We start from the raw sequence: 22825 nt of genomic DNA, 5'->3' as shown, positions 1-22825 counted from the left end.
GAGGAACAAGAGCTGCCTTCAAAATGGTGAGAAGTGCCTTGATGGATTGATCATTATCTCTCCCACTTCGATAAGTAACATGAACCAACCATTGAACAATGCCAGAGTGCACCCAGAATGACACTATTCTAGACACTTCTATGTAATAAATCGTATAATTTAAAGAGGTTGTCATCTGTCAGAAAATATCAGTTCCCATGTACAGTTTATAAGAAAAACAATCAGCACTCTACCCTCCCCGGGTCCAGCGCAGAGTCTCCGCCGCTGTTCTGTCTCTTATTGTCTGCATGGCTGAGGTCACATTGACAGCGTGGCGGCCAAAAAGTGACCTCAGTGGCTCCGAGCAGGGTGCAGCCGCCAATAAGTTACCTCAGTCGGTGGCCCTGAGCAGGGTGAGACAGCCAATAAGTAACCTCAGTGGCCCTGAGTGGGGTGCGGCAGCCAATAAGTCACCTCAGTGGCCCTGAGCGGGATGCGGCAGCCAATAAGTGACCTCAATGGCTCAGAGCAGGGTGCGGCAGCCAATAAGGGACCTCAGTGGCTCAGAGCAGGGTGTGGCAGCCAATAAGGGACCTCAGTGGCTCAGAGCAGGGTGTGGCAGCCAATAAGGGACCTCAGTGGCTCTGAGAGGGATGCTATGACTACTGGGGGAGAGAGTTGCTGAGCTCAGTGATAGGCTGCCGATGTAAAGTCAGCGCTACAGCGGATATCAGACCCCAGGAGCAGTGCAGGAGACTCTGCACTGGACCTGGGGAGGGCTAGTAAACTGCGGTTGGTTTGTTATAACACAAAAAAAACCTGCAGAATCTGGTATGTGCTGTATTTCCTAAAAGAGCAATATAGACTCCTAGGATGCACAGACCATTCCACTAAACACCAGGCATCAATGCCCGATGTAAATGTCATTATATATGTATTTGTGCATTTATATCGGTTTGTTCAGCATCTTCCATTTGCAGCCCCCACCAGCGTCCGTCGCTCATCAGAGCACTACCAGTCTGTGTCTTCCCCCATCATATTAGGCGGTACACAACTTCTGGATATACGTCACCGTGTAGATAATTACTACTTAGATGCAGAACTCTGACTTTCAAAAGGTTAAAGAAATATCTTTTTTCCTACTAAGACAAAGCTCCAAAGCCGAGAGTATAATAAATAGTCTAAGAACAAAAACACGTGTCAGGCGTTGTAGTCTGGACCGTGCCTCTTACAGCGGACCTGTCCCCAGGTCATAATGCCCAGTTTTTGCTCTTAATTTGCTATACTTGATGCTCCCCTCTGTATTAAGCTTTGTATTTCTTGTATCCGCCATAAGGTCCCAGAGATAGGAGCCTTTTTATTTAGTAGTAATTTGTCTGTTTTCCAAGGAGTAGCTCAAAAAGAAAATGCATTGAAGCCTAAAACACAAACCCCCAGACAAATCTGTCAGCTCCGCCTCTTTGGAAAAGAACATGAAATTTAGCAGTAAATAAAAAGGTCCATAACTCAGGAACTATATAGTGGATTAAAAAATAACAGAACAAGGGTCCGAGAGCAGCAGCACCAGTCATAGCTTTGCCCGTTACACTGGTAGTTTTGCCCATATCAGGGTCTTGCCAGTTTTGGTGTCAGAAAGTTATGGTTTTCCAGTCGTAGTGAGTGATTTTCAGGTTCGTCCACAAAAAAAAAAAGCCTCCAAATATTTCGCTGCGGAAACCCTGCAAGTTTGCTGCACATTTCACCCTTTGTATTGTGCAATGAAACCTGTGGTATAAATTGCCATTATGTACATTTCGAATTGGCAGCATTGCTCCTCTTCGGCTGTGTTCACATGATGAGGTTTTGCTGCGTTTTTTTTTATGCAAATTTTAAGCTGCGTTTTACAGTTCCAGCAAAAGCTATGAGATTTCAGAAATCTCAGTTTTTTTTTCCCTGACAGATTTGGAAAACTGCTGAGCAGCCTTTCACTTCTTTCTGCGTTTTTTCACCCATAGAAAGCAATGAGTAAGTGCAAAAGTGCAGCAAAAAAACACCGGTATAAGGTTTTGCAGCGTTTCTGGTTGCATTATTTTTTTAATTTTTTTAGGGACACTGCGCCATCAGCATGCACAAGAGCCAAATACAACTGCAGCAAAAAAACACAAAACTGCTTTTTGTCAGCAGCTTCTTTCTTGCGTAGAGAGCAGGTTTTGTCTATGAGGAAAAATGCAGCAAAAACGCAACGTGTGAACATAGCCTTACGCTGTGGATTTTCTCATCTACACGTGGTAGAGGTTATTCATCATGCTGCTACCGTAGCACACCGCTTGAAAAACGCAGGCAGACGATCCGTTGAGTCTCTGCCCCATTGGGCATGTATGCAAAGACTGAGAAAGACAGCAACTACCAGCAGAGTTCTCATATTGCTTCCATTCCCATACACGTTGGAATAAATCTCATACCCGGAGCCGGTGTTTGTGTCTGCACAGCCGGCAGTGAAGAGGTTAACGATTGCGTCGGCACGACGTGCTTCTTAACAGCACCTGGCGCCGAGCACAGGAGAAGGGCATCTGAATGCTAAAGCCTTTCACAAAGCGATGACTCCTTTATGGAATTCGCATGTCACTTAATGGTGCATTTTATTGCTAACTAAATATTAAGCGCGGAGTTAATAGCGTGAGAGATGGCCGCGCCGCCGCACAATCTATTGCGCTGTAGATGCTCAGCTGAACTCCCTCGCCTAAATGAGATCATTTCAGCTGCGCCTCTCTGTATCCAACATGGAAGCACATAACTCAGGGAGCGTATTAAGCAGGGTTATCCATCACACCAGCTACCTCTCGCCACCTGTTCCAGAAAAGCGAGCGCGGAAAAGATCAATTATGTGCTAAATATGGGCAGGAAAGAGCAACCTGTCTTACTCTTCTGACAGCCCAATATTAGGAACCTAATGTGTTATTTGACATCTTTGCCCAGATCTAGGTCATCGTTATGCTCCTGGGGTCCAAACACAATCTTTCACAGGACGCCGGTCACAGGAGAGCCCGGAGGACAAATCGGAAACTTTCTCTACAAATCATGGCACTATAAAGGTACCCAGCCCTCATTCGTGAGTCGATCTGCCATACCATAAGGTCCACTCACTAATATTGTGCCACGATAGCAGCTCCTACTACAGTTGGCATGCATCAATTCACATGACCCGGTCCATTGGCCACGTCAGTAATCTGTGGTCGCACAAGGGTTGCCCCAAGTAACACCTCTTACCCGATGTGATCCCAGGCTTTTTTTTTATTATTATTTTTATGAAGTCAAGCCAGGCCGGCTAATCCAGAGAGCCAGGAATGTCATCAGGTGGAAGACTGTTCTCAGGGATCCCATCCAGTAGGCACACAATAGCGAAGTGACCGGAGGATCGGGTACTGCAAATGAATTTGCACAATAACTAGCTGTCACTCATCGTGGCATTGACTCCATAGGACCTGTGAAAGCATCCTGCAATATCTGCACCAAAAAGTCACTTGCAGACCCTCTACATCCTGCCCATTGCGCCTGCCATGCCGCTTAATGGTTTTCCATCTCATCCCACAGATGATTGATTGGACTGAGATCTTGGGAAATGTTGGGAAAAGTCATCACTCTGATCCAGATCACGTTCCTTACACCGTTCCTGCAGTGTGGCAGAGGTGTAACCCTGCTGGAAAAAGGCACTGACATTAGGGGGTCCCACTGGCATCGAGAGGATACTTGGTCTGTACATCGATTAGGTAGGTGGTACGTCACATCCTCATGATGCCAGGACACATTTCCCAGTAGAACAGTCCCACGGCGTGTCTTCTTCCTATAGCGCATCCTGGTGCCATCTCTTCCCCAGATAAGTGATGCACACACCCGGCCGTCCACAAGACGCCAGGACACAAGGCTTCCCTGTAGGACATTGCCTCATTACACTACTCCGCTGGCCAGTCTTCTAGAGCATCTAGACGAATAAAGTAAAACGAATCCCAAACTGTTCTTTAACTATATAAACAGTAAAAGGATTAAAACTGATGGAGTTGGCCCATTGAAAAATAACCTGGGTAAAATCATAGAGGGCGATGAGGGTAAAGCAAACCTACTCAATTGCTTCTTCTCCACTGTTTTCACAAAAGAAAACAATTTATCAGAGGAAATGCAGAGTGATAAAGTAAACCCTCCGCTAAATATCACCCACCTAACCCAGGAGGAAGTTCAGAAACGCCTAAATAATATCAAAATAGACAAGTCACCAGGCCCAGATGACATACACCCCCGGGTACTAAAAGAATTAAGTAATGTGATAGACAGGCCGCTGTATCTTATATTCAAGCACTCTTTATGGACAGGGACTGTCCCACTAGACTGGCGCCAAGCAAATGTGGTACCAATATTCAAAAAGGGGTCTAAAAGTGACCCTGGGAACTATAGACCAGTAAGCTTAACGTCTGTTGTGGGTAAATTGTTTGAAGGATTTCTTAGAGATGCTATTGTAGAATATCTTAATGATAATAACTGTCTAACTCCATATCAACATGGATTCATGAGGGATCGCTCCTGCCAAACAAACCTGATGGCCTTCTACGAGGAGGTGAGCTCACAGCTGGACCGGGGAGAGTCAGTGGATGTTGTAGACCTTGACTTCTCCAAAGCGTTTGATACCGTGCCACACAAAAGGTTGGTATATAAAATGAGAATGCTTGGTCTGGGGGATAATGTGTGCAAGTGGGTAAATAGCTGGCTGAGTGATAGAAAGCAGAGGGTGGTTATCAATGGAGTAAGCTCAGGGGGTGTCGGGGTTACTAGCGGGGTGCCTCAAGGGTCTGTCTTGGGCCCTATATTATTTAATATATTTATTAATGATCTAGTGGAAGGGTTGCATAGTAAAATAGCAATATTTGCAGATGATACTAAACTTTGTAAAGTAGTTAATACAGATGAGGATAGGGCACAGCTACAGGAGGATTTAGATAAATTGGGGAGTTGGGCCAAAAAATGGCAGATGGGGTTCAATGCCAATAAATGTAAGGTCATGCACATGGGAAAGAAAAACAGCAGTCACCCATACATATTAAATGGGAAACCGTTGGGGAAATCTGACATGGAGAAGGACCTGGGCGTCTTGGTTAATAGCAAATTAAATTGGAGTGCCCAGTGTCAGGCAGCTGCTGCGAAGGCAAATAGAGTCATGGCATGCATCAGAAGAGGAATAGGGGCATATGATGAGAACATTGTTCTTCCTCTGTATAAAGCGCTGGTAAGGCCGCACTTAGAATATTGTGCACAGTTCTGGGCTCCGGTGCTCAGGAAAGACATATTGGAGCTAGAGAGGGTACAAAGGAGGGCGACTAAGGTAATAAAGGGAATGGAGGGACTAGAATACCCAGAGAGGTTGTCAAAATTAGGCCTATTTACGTTGGAAAAGAGAAGGCTTAGGGGAGACCTCATAAACATGTATAAATACATCAGGGGGCAGTACAGAGATCTCTCCCATGACCTGTTTATACCAAGGATGGTGACAAAGACGAGGGGGCACACTATGCGTCTGGAGGAAAGGAGGTTCCTGCACCAGCATAGAAGGGGATTCTTAACGGTCAGAGCCGTGAGACTCTGGAACTCTCTGGGAGAGGAAGTGGTGATGTCCAACTCACTTAATGAGTTCAAGAGAGGCCTGGACGCCTTTCTTGAGAACAATAAAATTACATCTTATGCTTAGTTAATTAATCCAGGGATTTAATCTGACTGCCAGATTGGAGTCGGGAAGTGAATTTTTCCTCAATGATGTAAATTGGCCTATACCGCATGGGGTTTTTTTGCCTTCCCCTGGATCAACGCTGCGGAATAGCTGCAGTGCACAAGAAATAGGCTGAACTGGATGGACGCTTGTCTTTTTTCAGCCTTATAAACTATGTAACTACCTCTTCCCCAGATTAATGAAGCGTGCACCTGGCAGTCCACATGATGCCAGGACACAAGGCTTCCCAGCAGGACATTGCCCCATCACACTGCTCCGCTGGCCGGTCTTCTTCTATAGAGTATCTCTTCCCCCAGATTAGTGAAACATGCACCTGGCAGTACAAATGACAAAATAAAATGTGATTGAGGAGACTCGCTGTCTTTCTGTGGCTCCACAGTCCAGCTCTGATGCTCCCTCACCCCTTGAAGGCACTTCTGGTGGTAGACCGTGATCAGCCAGGGCAAAGAGCAGTCGGTGGCTACACAATACTAAATACAAAAAGCTGTGATACTCCATGTCCGGACACATTTATATTATAGCCACTTGCTTTTTTTTTTTTTTTTTTTTTTTTCAGCAACCTGTGCTGTAGTAGATCCTTTGAAGGATCAGCTGGCGAGACTTTGCTCCAGATGTTCTCCAATGACCCTGTTGCTGGTTCACCTGTTGTCCTTCCCGCGATCACTTTGGTCATAGTTAGAGACACGCGCAGCTATAAGTCTATCTAAATATCAAGGAGGGATGAAGCATCACTTTGAAGTGACAGCCCCTATTATTCAGGTAGGAATCTGCATAATTTGCACATGAAATTTACATAATGAAAAAAAAAAAAATCTAAACCCGACATCTTTTGCTGCGCGCCTCTCTGTTCTCAGCGGAGGATGGTGAAGGCTCTCGACGTCAGCATTAAAGCAATGCGGCACTTAGATAAGAGCAGGGAGCTGGGCTAACGGCTGGAGACGCTCTGTTTCCGCTGTGGGAGGGCAACAGCTAATTTATCAGATGACCCCAGGGGGCAATGAGAGGTAAATATATTCTCGGCAGCGCAGAGTTCACCGGGATCTTAATAAACCTCCCCTGCATCCAAATCACAATACAGAGAGGAAGAAGAGGAGCCTGCAATCATTACCGTGCATCTGACGATAAGGACATCAAGAGACACAGCCAGAAGCAATGGACAACCAGAGCAATAACACACACCACCATATAGTGATGGGTCAGCAGGCAACAACCCGTTCCTGCCTCCTCAATCCTTACATAAATGGTATATGTAGCTGCCACGGCCCATCATGGCCACCAGTCACCGTCTGAGCTGCTGGCTTCTCCCACTTCAACGGCCTTCAACATGTCATTCCTCAGCTGCTAAAAAATGACAACTCCCAGCATTGTCTCAGCCTTCACGCAGCTTACAGGTGATCGATGGGAGTCACATTTAGCAGGGGAGCAAGTGTGGCCATAATTGCAGCTCAAAACAAAATGTGCAGGTAGACCTGTCCAAAAGTGCAGCCCTATTACGTATTGCCACATGCTGAATCTAATTCTTCAAAGTTAAAGGGGTATTCCCATCTCCAATATCCTATCCCAATAAATAATAATATTAGCAAATATCTCCAATTAGAAGTGTAGTATAGTTTTTTTGATTCGCTGTCTCTTTCCTCATGCGCAGGCATTGCAGGACCTTAGGTATCCACGGTTACGTCCACTGATAAAGTGACAGTTAGCTACCGGCTAGTGGTCGTAACCATGGATATCTAAGGTCCTGCAATGCCTGCACATGAGGAAAGAGACATAGCAAATCAAAAAAACTATACTACATTTCTAATTGGAGGTATTTGGTAATATTATTATTATTATTATTACACCTACTACATATTGGGATAGGATCTTGGAGATGGGAATACCCCTTTAACTTCAAAGGTCAGTGAAGTTAAACACGTAGAAGCTGAAAACTGGCAAAAACCCACCACCACTCACAGCAGAGGAATTGCTACAATTGTATCTAGGCAAGTCACTTCTGTATGAGCTAAAAGCATCAGTGGAACAGATCTCCCATCATTTCTGAACGAAGATGCAAGTGGGGGACATCACATCTACTGATACCTACCAGGGTGCGAGTGCAATCGGCAGGTATCTTGCACAACAGGGGAGGTGCGCGATACCTGCTGACGGGTGCCGCCTTCCCGTGCCACATTGAGCAGAGCCAGATTTCCCCTCTTTTTTTAAAAAAAAAGAACTTTGAACTATGAAGATGGAAGTAAAACTTGAAAAGATAGTCCCAAAAACAACATTTATCACCATCAACAGATAAACAAATGGTTGGGGAGTGTGGATGCTGGGCCTTCAGCTCATCACAAGACCATGGATCCCAAAGTCGCTTGCATGAATGGAGCGGTACCGAGCATACGTAAATGAAGCAGTACCGAGAATACGTGACACTTTTCTAGACAGCTAGAAGACCAATGTCACATATGCTCAGTACTGCTCCAGTCATGCATACTTTTATGTGATAGGTGGGGGTCCCTGCAGACAAATACCCCACGATCATAGATGTATTATCTATCCTATAGACAGGTAATATGTTGTTTACAACTAAAATTTTTCTCTGTGTTTCATTTTGATTAGTAAGTTAACAAAAAGAAAACACCAGCATGACAGCATCAAAGGACCCATTAGTTACCTATGGAGAAGTAGCAGAGCTACTAAATGAGGGTGACTGAGATTTCCAGAATAGGATTTCTGCCACGTTGTGTTCAGTCTTAATCGGTGGCTGCAATTTTTATTTTTGTATTAATAACGGATTATATAATTATTTTTAATAAAAAATGAAATTTACTATTTTTACAGTTTAATTGTTTTTTCTTCAGCCACTGGAGGCTGCCATTTTCATTTGCTGGTGTGTGTCTGAGCACGACACTTACACACCTCAAAGATGGCAGCACATGGGCATAAGAGACTGCGGTCTCCGTCCAACCGCATCTCTTGCATTGAGGCTGCTCCTCCAGCTATGATCTGGGCACGTCCTCCGGGCTGTCCAGGTCACAGCTGTGGGAGGAGATTAGGTTGCCAATTGTTTTTTCTACTTAAAAAGTATATATATATATATATATATATATATATATATATATATATATATATATATATATATATATATATATATATATATATATATATAATTTTTTTTTTTAGCTAAAAATCATTTTTGCTGTGGCGTAGTTAACTGAGAATCTGTCTGTGAGCTGGTTCTGACAGGCTGTTTGTAGCTTTGGTCTTTCAGTGTTCCTCAGCAGATTAATGACCACTGACTCAACTCTTCTCCCCATTGAAAACACATGGATGCTCTAACGAATTGAACATGCATGCATGGGGGGAGAGGAGATTTATCTAAGAGGTTAGTACATTTTTTTTTTCTTTTACATCTTTCTGGGTTTCCCTTTTAAATAACAGGTATGAGAATCCATTATGTTTCGCACATCTGGTACACTGCCGTGCTTCAGGTTCTCATTAACGAAAAACCTAAGACTGATTCTCATCTACACACAAGTAGAAGACGTCTTCACTGCGGGGCTATTGTATCTCCCATTTCCATTGTAATCGCGTTATCTCCATCTGATATAAATGTGCTTGTTGATCCTCCTAGCCTGGAAAGCCCATGTAAAATCTGGCTAAGCGGGGAGCTCAGGCGGCAGAGGGGATGTCTCACCTCGCAAGCTCTTTGATTAGATTTGCAATTCGTCTCTTGTCTTCTGGACACAAATCCTTCAAAGACGCACTTCTTATCCCAGCTTCTGGCTGCACCACCTGGGGAGAGAGGAGGCGAGAAGACACTCCGTGAGGCTGCGGGTCACCTGAATGAGGGAGCAGACACAGGACAGCAGAGGTAATCCTCTAGGACACAATTACAGTGGCTTGCGAAAGTATTCACCATCCCCCTTGCCTTTGGCTTGTTACCTATTTTGCTACATTACAACCGGTGTTTGAATATTTTTGTAATCAGATGTGTGTGTGAAGCATCAGCACTAAATAGTCTAAGTTGGAAAAGTGAGAAAAATGTAGGCAAAAATTACATTTATGGGATGAAATAACCACAAATTGGCATGTGCATATGTAGTCACCCCTTTTGCAATGAAGCCCCTAAAAATTTCTGGTACAAGCAATTCCTTCAATAAATCACAAGCTTAAAGGGGTATTCCCATCTCCAAGATCATATCCCCAATATGTAGTAGGTGTAATAATAATATTAGCAAATACCTACAATTAGAAATGTAGTATAGTATTTTTGATTCACCATCTTTCCTCATGTGCAGGCATTGCAGGACCTTAGGTATCCATGGTTACGACCACTAGCAACTAGCTAACTAACTGACTTTATCAGTGGACATAACCATGGATACCTAAAGTCTTGCAATGCCAGCACGTGAGGAAAGAGAGATAGTGAATCAAAAATACTATACTACAATTCTATCTCTCTTTCCTCACGTGCTAGCATTGCAAGACTTTAGGTATCCATGGTTACGTCCACTGATAAAGTCACAGTTAGTTAGCTAGTTGCTAGTGGTCGTAACCATGGATACCTAAGGTCCTGCAATGCCTGCACATGAGGAAAGAGATGGTGAATCAAAAATACTATACTACATTTCTAATTGGAGATATTTGCTAATAATAATAATAATATTACTACACCTCCTACATATTGTGATAGGATCTTGGACATGGGAATACCCCTTTAATGACAGGACGTCCACCTGTGTGCAATCTGTGTCACATTTCTGTCAGTATATACACTTTACCTTCTCTGAAAGGTCACAGAGGCTGCAACACTATTAACAAGACTACAACACCACTAACCAAACACCACCATGAAGACCAAGGAGATCTCCCAAAAAGTCAGGGACGAAAGTTGAAGTACAAGTCAGGGTTGGGTTATAAAAAAAAAAAAAAATACCCATCTCTGATGATCCCCCAGATCACCATCAAATCCATTATCAAATGGAAAGAACATGGTACCACAACAAACCTGCCAAGAGAGGGCGCCCACCAAAACTCTCAGCCCGGGCAAGGAGGACATTAATCAGAGAGGCAGCAAAGAGACCAAAGGTAACCCTGAAGTAGCTGCAGAGTTCCCAAGCAGAGACTGGAGTATCTGTCCATACGATCACAATAAGCCGTACACTCCACAGAGGTGGCCTTTATGAAAGAGCTGGCAGAAAAAAAGCCTTTACACACAAAAATTGAAAGGCTTGTTTTGAGATTGCCAAAAGACATCTACAAGACTCCCCAAATGTATGGAGGAAGGTGCTGTGGTCAGAGGAGACCAAAATTGAACTTTTTGGCTACCAATATAAACGCCATGCCTGGCGCCCACACAGCTCATCACCCCAAGAACACCATCCCCCACAGTGAAACATGGTGGTGGCAGCATCATGCTGTGAGGATGTTTTTCAGCAGCAGGCACAGGGAATATAGTTTGAGTCGAGGGGAAGATGGATGGTGCAAAATACAAGGATATTCTTGAGCTAAACATGTTTCAGTCTGTCAGTGATTTGAGACTGGGACAGAGGTTCACCTTCCAACAAGACAATGACCGAAAGCTTACTGCTAAGCAACACTTCAGTGGTTTAAGGGGAAACGTGTAAATGTTTTTGGAGTAGCATAGTCAAAGCCCAGACATTAATCCAATTGAGAATCTGTGGTCAGACATGAAGATTGCTGTTCACCAGAGGAAACCATGTAACTTGAATCACCTGGAGCAGTTTTGCCGAGAGGAATGGGCAAAAATCCCAATGGCAAGATGTGGAAAGCTCAGAGGAGACATATCCAAAGTGACTTGCAGCTGTAATTGCCGCAAAAGGAGGCTTTACAAAGTACTGACTTTAGGAGGGTGAATAGTTGTGCACAGTGAAGATTTTGGTTATTTTATACAAAGTACTGACTTTAGGAGGGTGAATAGTTGTGCATAGTGAAGATTTTGGTTATTTTATCCTATTTATTGTTTGCTTCACAAAAAAAAAAGAAAAATTGACAGCTGTAGGCATGTTCTTTACATCAACTAATACATTCCCTCAAAAAAAGTGAAATTCCAGGTTGTGAGGTAGCAAAACAAAAAATGGCAAGGGGGTGAATACTTTTGCAAGCCACTCTACCAAGAGAGACGGCACGAAGGAGGCTAAAGAAGCCTCAGCTGTAATATTAGCGTCACACTTGGGAACTGTAAAACAGACCGCAAGACACCATTCATTGAACAGGCACTTCTAAAATGATCACCAGATAAGACTGTATTTTTGTTTCAGTTTGCTAAAAGGTAAAAAAAAAAAAGACAAAACTAAATGTATATATTCAAGTTGCTCCTATCACTGCTGTTTGACCATTTAGATGACACTGAATCTGTGAGAGCAGCATGCAGACGGTTCAGTTGTGTGTGTGCAATATCGGAGTGTGCCGATGGGCAACCATGGGACCTACTGAAAGCCCCCGCTCCTCCAGTGCCGCCATCTTTGTACTCCAATAGAACCCTGTCTGTGGCTATGCTTCACAGGAGATGGTCAGCTTTACTATATACTGCAATACAAAACTCATGAAGTATACCATACAAGAGACCAAATGATCACAAGTTTAAAGTCAAAATTACTAAAAAAATTAAAAAAAAATAAAAAAGTGACAGTAAATGTTATGGAAAAATATAAGTTTGAATCAAATCTGTAAAAGTCCAGCTACAAAATGAAAACAACAAGTATTGTAAATGCATGAAGGGAAGGATGGGAAAAGGGAAAAAAAAAATGTCTGAACTGGGAGTTTACTATCAACTCACATCCAGAGAGAAACGAGGGGAAACCGCAATAAAAGAATTGTCACACCCTCGAAAATGGGACCAACAGAACGACAGCTCAACACACAAGATGCGAACCCTCCACAGCATGATCGACATTTTCATATTCTGTTCTTTTCTTCTATTCTCCCTTTTTCTCCTTTTATTCAAATCCAATAAAGTACGCACCAAACACAAGTAAAATTTGACGGCACGATACATGTGAAAAAAAAAAAGTGTAGCCCAGTAGAAAATAAAATGGCCAAATCATCCCAAAGGCTGTACTCAGCCAGAGGAGGAATACGCCTTCCTTACCGGACACCGATGGTGACGAACAGGATGTCTTCTTACTACTCCTCACCCTCCAGTGAAGACAACCCCCGCATAGACACCCCAGGACTGCAGAGGAGGCTGCGCCCTCCGTTAAGGGCCCCCTCTGAAACAGATTGTGGCCATATCAGGGACCCAGTTTGATCCTGCCGGCCTCACAGGAATCGACCACTTCAAAGTCTTTCTCTGAGCATTTAGTAAACCACATGGTGGCCCACACAAATTTACACACCCAATAATTTCCTGCCCAAAACAGTCCATCATTTGCTAACTGGACCCCTGTAGATGGGGTATAAATGATTAAGTTTTGGGGCCTTGTGCTTCACATGGGGATAGTGAAGAAGCCAGAACTTCAGGAAAATAGGAGGGCTGATATTTTATATAACACTCCAGTTGTCCGCATGGCTCACAGCCAGACACGCTCAAGTATTTGCATTACAATGACGGTGTGGACACTGTGCACAAAGATGAACTAAACTTTGACCGACTTTTCAAAGTAGAGTCCGGGTCCTGATCACTTTGGCAACAAGTTTCTTGAAGTCTACATTCCCCGAAGGACTTGAATTCTGGCAATACCTGCCCAGTAAGATGGCCAGCTATGGAATTAAAAAGGTATGAACTGTGCGAGAGCATCTCAGGGGACACCCACAGATTTGGGGTTTATGAAGGGAGACACACCCGGATTGGACCCCTTCAATGCCCCCCTGTCCTTGTAGGGAGTGGGAAAATTGTGTGGGATTTGGTGCACCCACTGCTGGATCAGGGTTATCACCTCTACGTAGATAACTTGTACACCCGCATCCCACTCTTCAAGACACGCTCGGCCAGAGCTACCGCAGTACTGTCCGCAAAAATCAGAGGTGGATAATTGGGTAACTGCTCAGAGAAGGCGAGAGCAAGGTCCAATGTAGAGACAACCTGATGGTGGTCAAGTTTAAGGACCAGAAGGATGTTGAACACAATACACTGGAATGGCAGCACCCCACCCGTATACAATGTAACGGGGCACAGGATGGTAGCCGTGGCCAAGGTGCTAGTCTCCCACACCCCATCCCAATACAGGAAAACGAGGCCTTGCTTTAGTGTGTGTGCACGGCCATGTTTCAGTAATGGACACCTCCCAGCCCTGGTCTGCCACGCATTGCACGGCTCCGGTTCCCATTGAACAGTCCATAAAAACAAAATCCTTTTAACTAACAGTTCGTCTTGTACACATTGAATAGCAGGAGACACAGTTGTCATTTCACTTGGTACAATACAGTGACACACTTGATAGACATTCAGCGTCAGAGTGAGAAGCAGAAGGGACATGTGTTTTTGAAAGAGTCAGACTTGAGCCCAGAGAAGCAGAAAGGAGATGTGCTTCTGAGACAGTGTGAGTCTTGGGACAGAGATTGAGACAGACTTTAGAAGGAGAATGAAAGACATCCTCCAGGACAGCAGATGGCTTGCATGGCATTACCCAAAGAGAGACAGATTTGTATTCGACATGATTCTAGCCTAAGGTTACCGGCCCTGACTGGAAAGATTCGGATCTGCTCTATTAACCATCGGAGAGACATGGATACATTTTGGGGAGTCAAGGAGAGGACGAAGAAGTCACCTGGCCCCACCCATGGATATGTTGTTTTGGGGTTGCTAGGAGGGACCCACCGGTCGCCTAGAACCTATGGAGACATTTGGAGTTGCCAGGAGGGACCCACCGGTCGCCTGGCCCCATGGAAACTCTCGGAGAGGCCAGATTTGGACCCTCGGGTCTCCTGGTCTTGTACCTCAATGGACTGTTAGCTTCCTAAGCTTGCCGCTATCTCCTCTCTGTGGGGGCCTGCCAGAAGCAGGGGGGAGCACTGGTTGAGGTAGTCGGTCCTGGAAGTCTCCAAAGTCGCGGCTGTTCTATCCCAGGCGGACGGAGCGGAAGGGTTAGACTGTGTAATGTTGTACCATCTTGGGCATTTGCTGGGACTTTTCTGCGTGTTCATTGTCTGCTTTGTGGTTCAACAAAGAATTGCCACGCTGTTTTACCCTCACCCCTGTGTTTGAGTAGCGTTACGCCCACGGAAGACCCCAGGTCTTTACAGAGCGTTAAACAGGTCTCTGATGATATAGCTTCACCTTAACCACAGTGTCACTCCGCTATGTCTGTGGATGTTTGGAGATCAGAGACCCATAAATGTGTGATTGCTGGGGGTCCTATTTCGAAGAGAGATTGAATGAAGCTGTGGTCACCAGGCGTACTTCGAAATATCCATGTATAGACGAGCGATGTACTCTGCCATCTGTCAGTCCTAACGGCATTTAATGGAGGGGCCGAGCGGATGAGTGACCAATGCACTAACCACCTCCACAACAGCAGGTATTGTGCACCTACCCTCCAGGCTAGCACAGGTACATGATACATGTCCCTCAGGAGCGAGACCCTGCAGATATCTGTAGACGAGATGTCACCGGCCCTGCTCATCCTCTAATGTGAAAGTGAGGAGAGCAGGATTACCTTTTAGCAACCTATCCTTAGGAAAGATGGTTAATATCAGACCGGTGGGAGTCCGACACAAAGCAACCCCACCAACCAGATGTTTGCAGGCTCCAAGGCAGCCAGAAGCAAGGTACAGAGCCGGAATATGAAGACTCCTGCTATAGTGAACAGGAGCAGAGAGGCAGAACCTGAGTAAGTTCACTATAGTCTATGTAGCGGTGGTGTCAGGTTTCATACACTTTTTGCAGATCCTAAGGATAGGTCATCAATATCAAAGTGGTGGAAACCCCTTTTAAACCCTTGTGACAGTAGAAGGATGTACTTGGCGATCAAGACCCCATATATCCTGTCCTACATTTCAGATGGAGATATTCAGTACAATTACTCATGTTACCTGTGGATCATAATGATTTTGCCCCCAGCCTGTAAATAGATCCATCCTCACAGCAGGGTTGGATTGCGTGTTCCCCGGATTAGTACAGGCAGCTTTCGAGCTCTTCGTCTTTGCAGCCGGTCTGTAGTTTCCTTCTCTACAGAGTCCTGCATAATGAAAAAAAAATAATCAGAATTAAGAAAACATCTCAGTAATGAGGCACATGCAGAGAAGGGACCGCAATGTACGGGCTGGCCGCGGATCTCCTGACCCCAGCAGGACAGGTGCATAGAAATATATGAAGCTGTCATGCTCCGGCAGGAAGACCCGTGGCCAGTCCATGCATCGCTGTCCGATATCACACTGATTTGCACGGACATCTGAATGCACCCATTAGATTATTTAAGACTGAAAAGCAAAGGAACAGTAATAATTGCAATGGTGCAGGCGGAGAATACCCCTGTAATATGGCGCACCATTGTCAATAATAGGTAGAATTAGACAAAAAAAAAAAATCTCAGCAAGACCGAGGCCTATAAATTCAGTACAGCCCCATAGAAGTCTATGACTGCCCTACTACTGTGCCCCCAAAGTCAGCAGTTCATACAACTGTAAGATTGCTGCTTCCAACAGGTGGCGCTATAGAGTTCTAGTCCTCTTCCTCTCTGAAGAGGCAATTTGCATATTGAAGTTTGTAAAAACTCTTTAAAGGGAACATAAATCAGCTGTATACTTTGGTCATAGAAAAACAATGCAAAACTTACTTCAAACTTCAAATTGTAAGTAAAGTTGGCACCATCTGCTTGCTGTCAGTGAATAGGAATATTGTTATTTACATTAGAGGAGGTTAAAAAGCTGTATAGACCTATAAGGAATATACAGTATATCTTACAGCTCAGGATTTGCTATAGTTGTGTTCAGAAGTGTTTCAGAGGATGTGTTAACTCTGGAATCTAGGTGTCCTATGCTCTTGACATCCAAAAAGCTTGAAGGACAAAAGAGGAATCTCAAGGCAACCTGTCCATATGCAATATTAGTAGGGAGGTCCCTACTTGGCACAGTCTGTAATACAGGGCAGCAGTCCTCATTTTTACTCTAAACAGCTTTCAAATGGTCGTCACACAATACAATGCTGTGTCTGACTATTGATAGCTTGCACTGGCCCAATCCTGTGGGCCGAGTCTTTTTCTTCAGCAGCTTCCTTATTCAGGTGGTTCTCTGATGATACAACCCCTGTAAAATCAGCAGCGTCCATGATACTCGCGTTTATAGACCCCAAGCAGCAAACAATCTCTGTACAGGACTAGGACATAGGTTTGCAACCTCGAATTCTAAACAAGAATTTACTGGACAGCAAGCAGAGATCTGGTGAGGAATTAAAGCACAGAGCTCATGCAAACCCTTTAACGATCCAGAAAGTAATAGTAATGCACTTGCTTGCTGAATAGTAGTTATGTGAGATTTCACAGAAGTTAGACCCAGGAGGCGGTAGGACATGGACAGGAGAGCTTGTTGAGAAGACTGACCTGGGATGTAGACCATGTGCTGCTCCACATCAGACTCTTTGGAAGATATTGAGGAAAATTGACTGAATATCATAACTCAAGGCCTAAATAATGGGACTGCCGTGACTTCTACCTATAACATGGGAGGACGCATAGAGAAATAGAAGGTACATCCAGCACGAGGGTCCTTGTAAAAAATCCTTGTTGATTGCAAATCCATAAAAACTCCAGCCAGACGCGTTTCAGACTATGTATACAATTAAGAAGGACATAATAGTCTGAAACGCATCTGCGATTACTCGGTCTGGAGTTTTTATGGATTTCCAATAAACAAGCATTTTTTACAAGGATCTCGTGCTGGATGTACCTTCCCTTTTCTCTTCATTGTTTCTTGCCATGCTATAAGATAGCCCGTGCATAGGAGAGCCTCGGTCGGAGGGTTGGCTGAATATCAGGTTACTGCAAGGTTTCTTAAAGGGTTTGTCCATTACTTATTATCCCCTCCCCAATGTATCCCCCCGGGTCCCATAAGTGTTTTTGTAAATACCTTCTGTTGCATTTACTGCCTGTGAGCGGCGCTATCGGTGGCCGCTCACAGGCATTATGTGACCCCCAGCTGCAGCCGGCTCTGACATCCGCTGTCGTCACGACAAGTCCAGGCTGCAGCCGAGGGTCCCTCTTCTGCATTCCACCGGTGGCTGCTGGGTTGTGGGCGGGGTTATCCTCACGCGTGACACTCACCCACAACCCAGCAGCCACCGCGGGGACAGCAGCGCCTTGTGACGTCAGCACGGGGGTCACGTGATGCCTGTAAGCAGCCAGCAATAGCGCCACTCACACGCAGAACCTGCAACAGAAGGTATTTACAAATATACTTATGGGCCCCCGGGGAATACATTGGGGGCATAATAAAAAGTTGTAGCCAACCTCTAAAAAATCTGCCGCATGTCCATTATTTGTGCGTTTCTGCATGTGGATTTGAGGTCCCAATGGACTTGAAAAACGCAAGTCAAATCCGCATGTAAAAACGCGTCAAAAACGCGTGTAAAATCCGCAAGCGTTTTTGACTGCCAAGACCATGCAGAAACGCTGCAGAAATTTTCTGCTTCATTTCTGCATCGTGGGCACATAGAAGTCTTAGGCTATGTCACTTATTATATGCTACATGGCTAAAAGTATGTGGCCCCCACTCTTCGTTATTGAGGTGTATCAGTAGCAATCATTCCAAGCAGATACATAAAATCCTGCACACATTGTTGATAGTATGGGCCACACTGGTGAGCTTGGTGACTTTATACATGGCAGTCATGGGACACCACCTTTTCTACAAGACAGTTTGTGAAATTGAGACCCGTTAGATCGGCCCTGATCACAGGTAAGTGTCATTATTGAGAAGTGAAAGGGGAGACATGAAGCGGTAGATGATCCAAACTCAAGGAGCAGGGCCACTGCCTCCTATCCTCTGATTTATCACTGACTACAGAAGTGACAAGACTGTGCACCAGGCACTGTAGAATATGACTGGTCAGGTGGATACCTTATATTACCAAGCACAGCGCCAAGTGTCAGAAGAAGTGGTGTAAAGCAGCCACCTTTGCACTATGGAGCAGAAGAAGAGTGTCCCTGGAGTGATGAATGAAAGTAACATTTGTCAGAGGAATGGGGCCGTTTTTCAGGTTTGGACATTATCTCTAGTAAAGGATTATCCCAGTTATGATCACTTCCATTTCAGTATAGGACAGCAGCGTGGTACCTGTTCTGGAAGGCATCAGTGGACGGGACACTCATTGCTGAACGTAGAAGTGAGAAAAGTGGGAAGAATCATACTTGCTGAACGTTATACAGTTGCCTCAGCAGTGCGGAATGACTGAGGGAAGATTTACTGACACAAAGTTTCATAGAGTGTAACTTACACTGAGGCCATCAGAAAAAGCAGCAAATGTCTGACAGCAGCTCATGCTGGATGACTAGATAGTCTAGGCTAAGGCCATGTTCAGTATTTTATATCAGTATTTGTAAGCCAAAAACCAGGAGTGGGACAATCAGAGGAAAAGTATAATAGAAACCCGTCACCACTTCTGTATTTATCACCCACTCCTGGTTTTGGATTACAAATACTGATGTGAAATACTGAACGTGGCCTAATATTACAGCACCTATTAGTTGACGTAATTTTAGACCATTTTCTGAGCATTAATACATTTGACCCTTTTTTTTTTTTTTTTTTTTTTTAAATATAAACATCCTTACAGGGCCCCCTTTCCTAGAGACCATAAATGTGGCTGCTCGATGGCTCACTGGTTACGGACAAAAGGGTGGTCTTCCCAGAGCAGTGGTGCTATACAGAGGTTTCACTGTACTGGACACCATCTCTATATAACAAATATATAGTGGAGGTCAAAAGTTTTGAGACCGAGACAAATTTTGGTTTTCACGTTTGCTGCTTCAGAGTTTTTAGATCTTTTAATGGGATGTTTCTATGGTTACTGAAGTACAATTATCAGCATTTCATTCGTTTCTATACTTTTATTGACAAATACAACAAGTTTATGCAAAGACTTCCAGTGTTCTGATCCTTAGGCTGCGTTCCCACAATCAGAATTTGGAGAGTTTGATGTTGCAGATGTTCTGCAGCATTTCTGTAGCAATGTGCGTTTTTACAGTGTTCTTGTGGCTACGCTTTTTGTCTCTTTTTCGGTTAGTCATGTTTTCAATACTTCCTGGTATTTGGCTTTGAAAAAACTTTATTGTTCTAATCATGTGCAAACCACATGACTTAACGTGTTTGTGCAACAGAAGTGCATTAAAACCGCATAGGCTTTTTTTTTTTTTTTAACCTGTAGATTTTCCGCTTCTAATGTAATTCTATGGAGAAAATCCACACATAGAGCTCCCAGAAAAGAAGTTGACAAATGTTGCGAATTGTGGATAAAAAAAAAAATAAAAAATACATGACAGTTTATGCAGTATTAGAGGTAAAAAAAAAACACAGCAAGCATGAGATTTCTATAAATCCGTCCACTTTGCTTAAATTGCACGACGCAGCGTTTTTCGCGCAGCAAAAATAGGGAATAAAACTCATTGTGGGGTCTTAACCTTATTTTTCAAGACTTCTGACCCCCACCCGCTGGATATCAGCTTCTGGGCCAAATCCTGACTGATGGCCACCCATTCTTCTCTAAATCAGTGATGGGAGTTTATCAGTTTAGGTGGTAATAGAGTTCAAGTCCTCATACTCTCTGAAGAGACAATTTGGAGTTTATCACAATTTCTGTGTTCTTGTTTTTCCTCCGGCTTTTGAGGATTGAGCACAGATTACCAGTGGCATTAAGATTTGGAGAGTTTCCTGGCCATTGACCCAAAATGTCAATGTTCAGTTCACTGAGCCACTTGGATATCACTTCTGCCTGGTGACATTGTCCCCATTATTCATCACCACATTGCTCCTGGATGGTTGGGAGAAGTTGCTCTTGGAACATGTGTAGACACCGTTCTTTATTCATGGCAGTGTCTTAGGTAAAATTGTAAGTGAGCCCCTCCATGGATGAAAAGCCTCCAGACATGAATATTCTCAGGATGCTTTACTGTTGGAATCACACTGGACTCCTGGTATCGCTCACTTTTTCTTCTCTCAAGACGTCCCAGTGTAAAGGGGGCTTCATCAGAGGAACTTTACCTCCATTCTCTGCAGCCCAATCCCTGTGCATTCTGCAGAATGTCAGTCTGTCCTTGATGTTTTCTTGCAGAGAAATGGCTTCTTAGCTGCCCTTCTTGACACCAGGTCAGTCTCACAAATCCTGAGATTCGCTGTATTTCTGAGTAAGCTCTGCACCGTAGTTGAACAGATCTTGTAGCCGAATCCTTGTTCTTGCTGGACCCTCACTGGCGCCATGAAGCCTTTATCACAGCAACTCAGTCTCGAACGTTCTTGATGATCCAGTAAATGGTTGAGTTAGGAGCAATCTTACAAGCAGAAATGTAATTTCCTGCAAAGTCTTTTTGATACAAAACAATGACGACTGCACGCTTTTCCTTGGAGGTTACCGTGGTTAAGAGATTTCAAGCACCAGCACCAATTTGAAGCCACCTATCTGCCGCTATAATTCAATCAGATGTAACGCTTTAGCCCGATCCAGCAAGAGGATCACTGAAATGATGTACGCAGGTCATTTTGTGGAAGGGCTGATATACCCTTTAAGTTAATCTTCATGACAAAGAATTCATCTGATCACACTACACAATCTTCTAGAGTTAATGAAAATTGCCAGAATACAAGCTCGAGCAGGACGCAGTGTGAAAACCAAAACTTGTGTCAGTTTTATAACTTTTGGCCATGACTGTATAAATACATGAGACAGTCTCTCTCTAAATAAGGCCCCATTCACACGTCAGAGTTAAAGCTCATGGGTAAAAATAGTGGTACTTGTGAGTCAGCGTTGCTGCACCCGCGCGTCAGCGTTTTTCACGGAAGGATAAATAAGTTACAAAGCTTCTCCTATACTTCCAAGTCTTAAACACGGACAGGACACTGATGCCATCAATGTAGCGTACGTATATTTTCAAAGACCAATAGACTTGTATTGATCCTTTGCATCCGGGCTGCCAGAAAAAAACCAAAAAAACAGACATATCTCTGTGTTTTGGAAAAATTCACGGTCTAAGAACAACACAGACATGTGAAATGCAGCATAGATTATACAGTAATGAGTACGTGTTGTATGAAGAAAAAAAACAAAACACACAGTTGCAACATAGACGTCTGAATGAGGGCAAACCGATATAGAGAGTGTCGTGTGTGTATATTAGGCCTTATTCACATGACCGTGTTGTATCAGGTTTTTATTCCACAGACATAGCATGTACCCATTATCTATGCTGCTATGAACATGTCCGTTTTTTTTTTTCCAGCAGCACAGATGAGACGGGCAAAAACAAGTCTATGGGTCCATGAAAAACTCGAACAGCACACGGATCCAATCTGTATACAGGCCGTGTGCTGACCATGTTTAACACTGCAAAGTAAAGGAGAAGCTTTGTCATTTATTTATTGAGCCGTGAAAAACACTGATGCGACTGGCACCATTTTGTCACATATATGTTTCAACATGGACGTGTGAATGAGGCCTTACAAATATACAGTGGCATGAAAAAGTGTTCATACCCTGAACTTACACACTTTCACATTACACCCATAACTACAGCACGCCGTCTCTCTATAACAGGTATATACACACACAGGACGCCGTCTCTCTATAACAGGTATATACACACACAGCACGCCGTCTCTCTATAACAGGTATATACACACAGAGGACGCCGTCTCTCTATAACAGGTATATACACACACAGCACGCCGTCTCTCTATATATAACAGGTATATACACACACAGCACGCCGTCTCTCTATAACAGGTATATACACACAGAGGACGCCGCCGTCTCTCTATAACAGGTATATACACACACAGGACGCCGCCGTCTCTCTATATATATAACAGGTATGTACACACACAGGACGCCGCCGTCTCTCTATATATATAACAGGTATATACACACACAGGACGCCGCCGTCTCTCTATATATAACAGGTATATACACACACAGGACGCCGCAGTCTCTCTATAACAGGTATATAC

The 22825-nt window shown here is 44.1% G+C and overlaps 1 protein-coding gene across 3 annotated transcripts in view; it reads right to left on the bottom strand.

Annotated features, from left to right (window-relative positions):
• The window catches only part of KIAA1328 (KIAA1328 ortholog), a 161311-nt gene that overhangs the window by 130993 nt on the left and 7493 nt on the right, over positions 1 to 22825 (bottom strand). Inside the window, exons 2-4 of one of the 3 annotated variants that reach the window (XM_073680433.1) lie at positions 17212 to 17247; positions 15707 to 15852; positions 9408 to 9505 (exon numbers count right to left, since the gene is read on the bottom strand). In XM_073680433.1, the coding sequence (XP_073536534.1) occupies positions 9408 to 9505; positions 15707 to 15852; positions 17212 to 17247 (280 nt within the window). Of the gene's footprint in view, positions 1 to 9407; positions 9506 to 15706; positions 15853 to 16449; positions 16492 to 17211; positions 17274 to 22825 lie in introns of all 3 variants that reach the window. The other 2 variants (XM_073680434.1, XM_073680435.1) reach the window with 2 other exon arrangements.

Source organism: Phyllobates terribilis, unplaced genomic scaffold (genome assembly GCF_046119375.1).
Source record: "Phyllobates terribilis strain yellow unplaced genomic scaffold, ASM4611937v1 Scaffold_1__5_contigs__length_1240528914, whole genome shotgun sequence".
Lineage (NCBI taxonomy): Eukaryota > Metazoa > Chordata > Amphibia > Anura > Dendrobatidae > Phyllobates > Phyllobates terribilis.
This window is presented reverse-complemented; position numbering and strand designations above follow the sequence as displayed.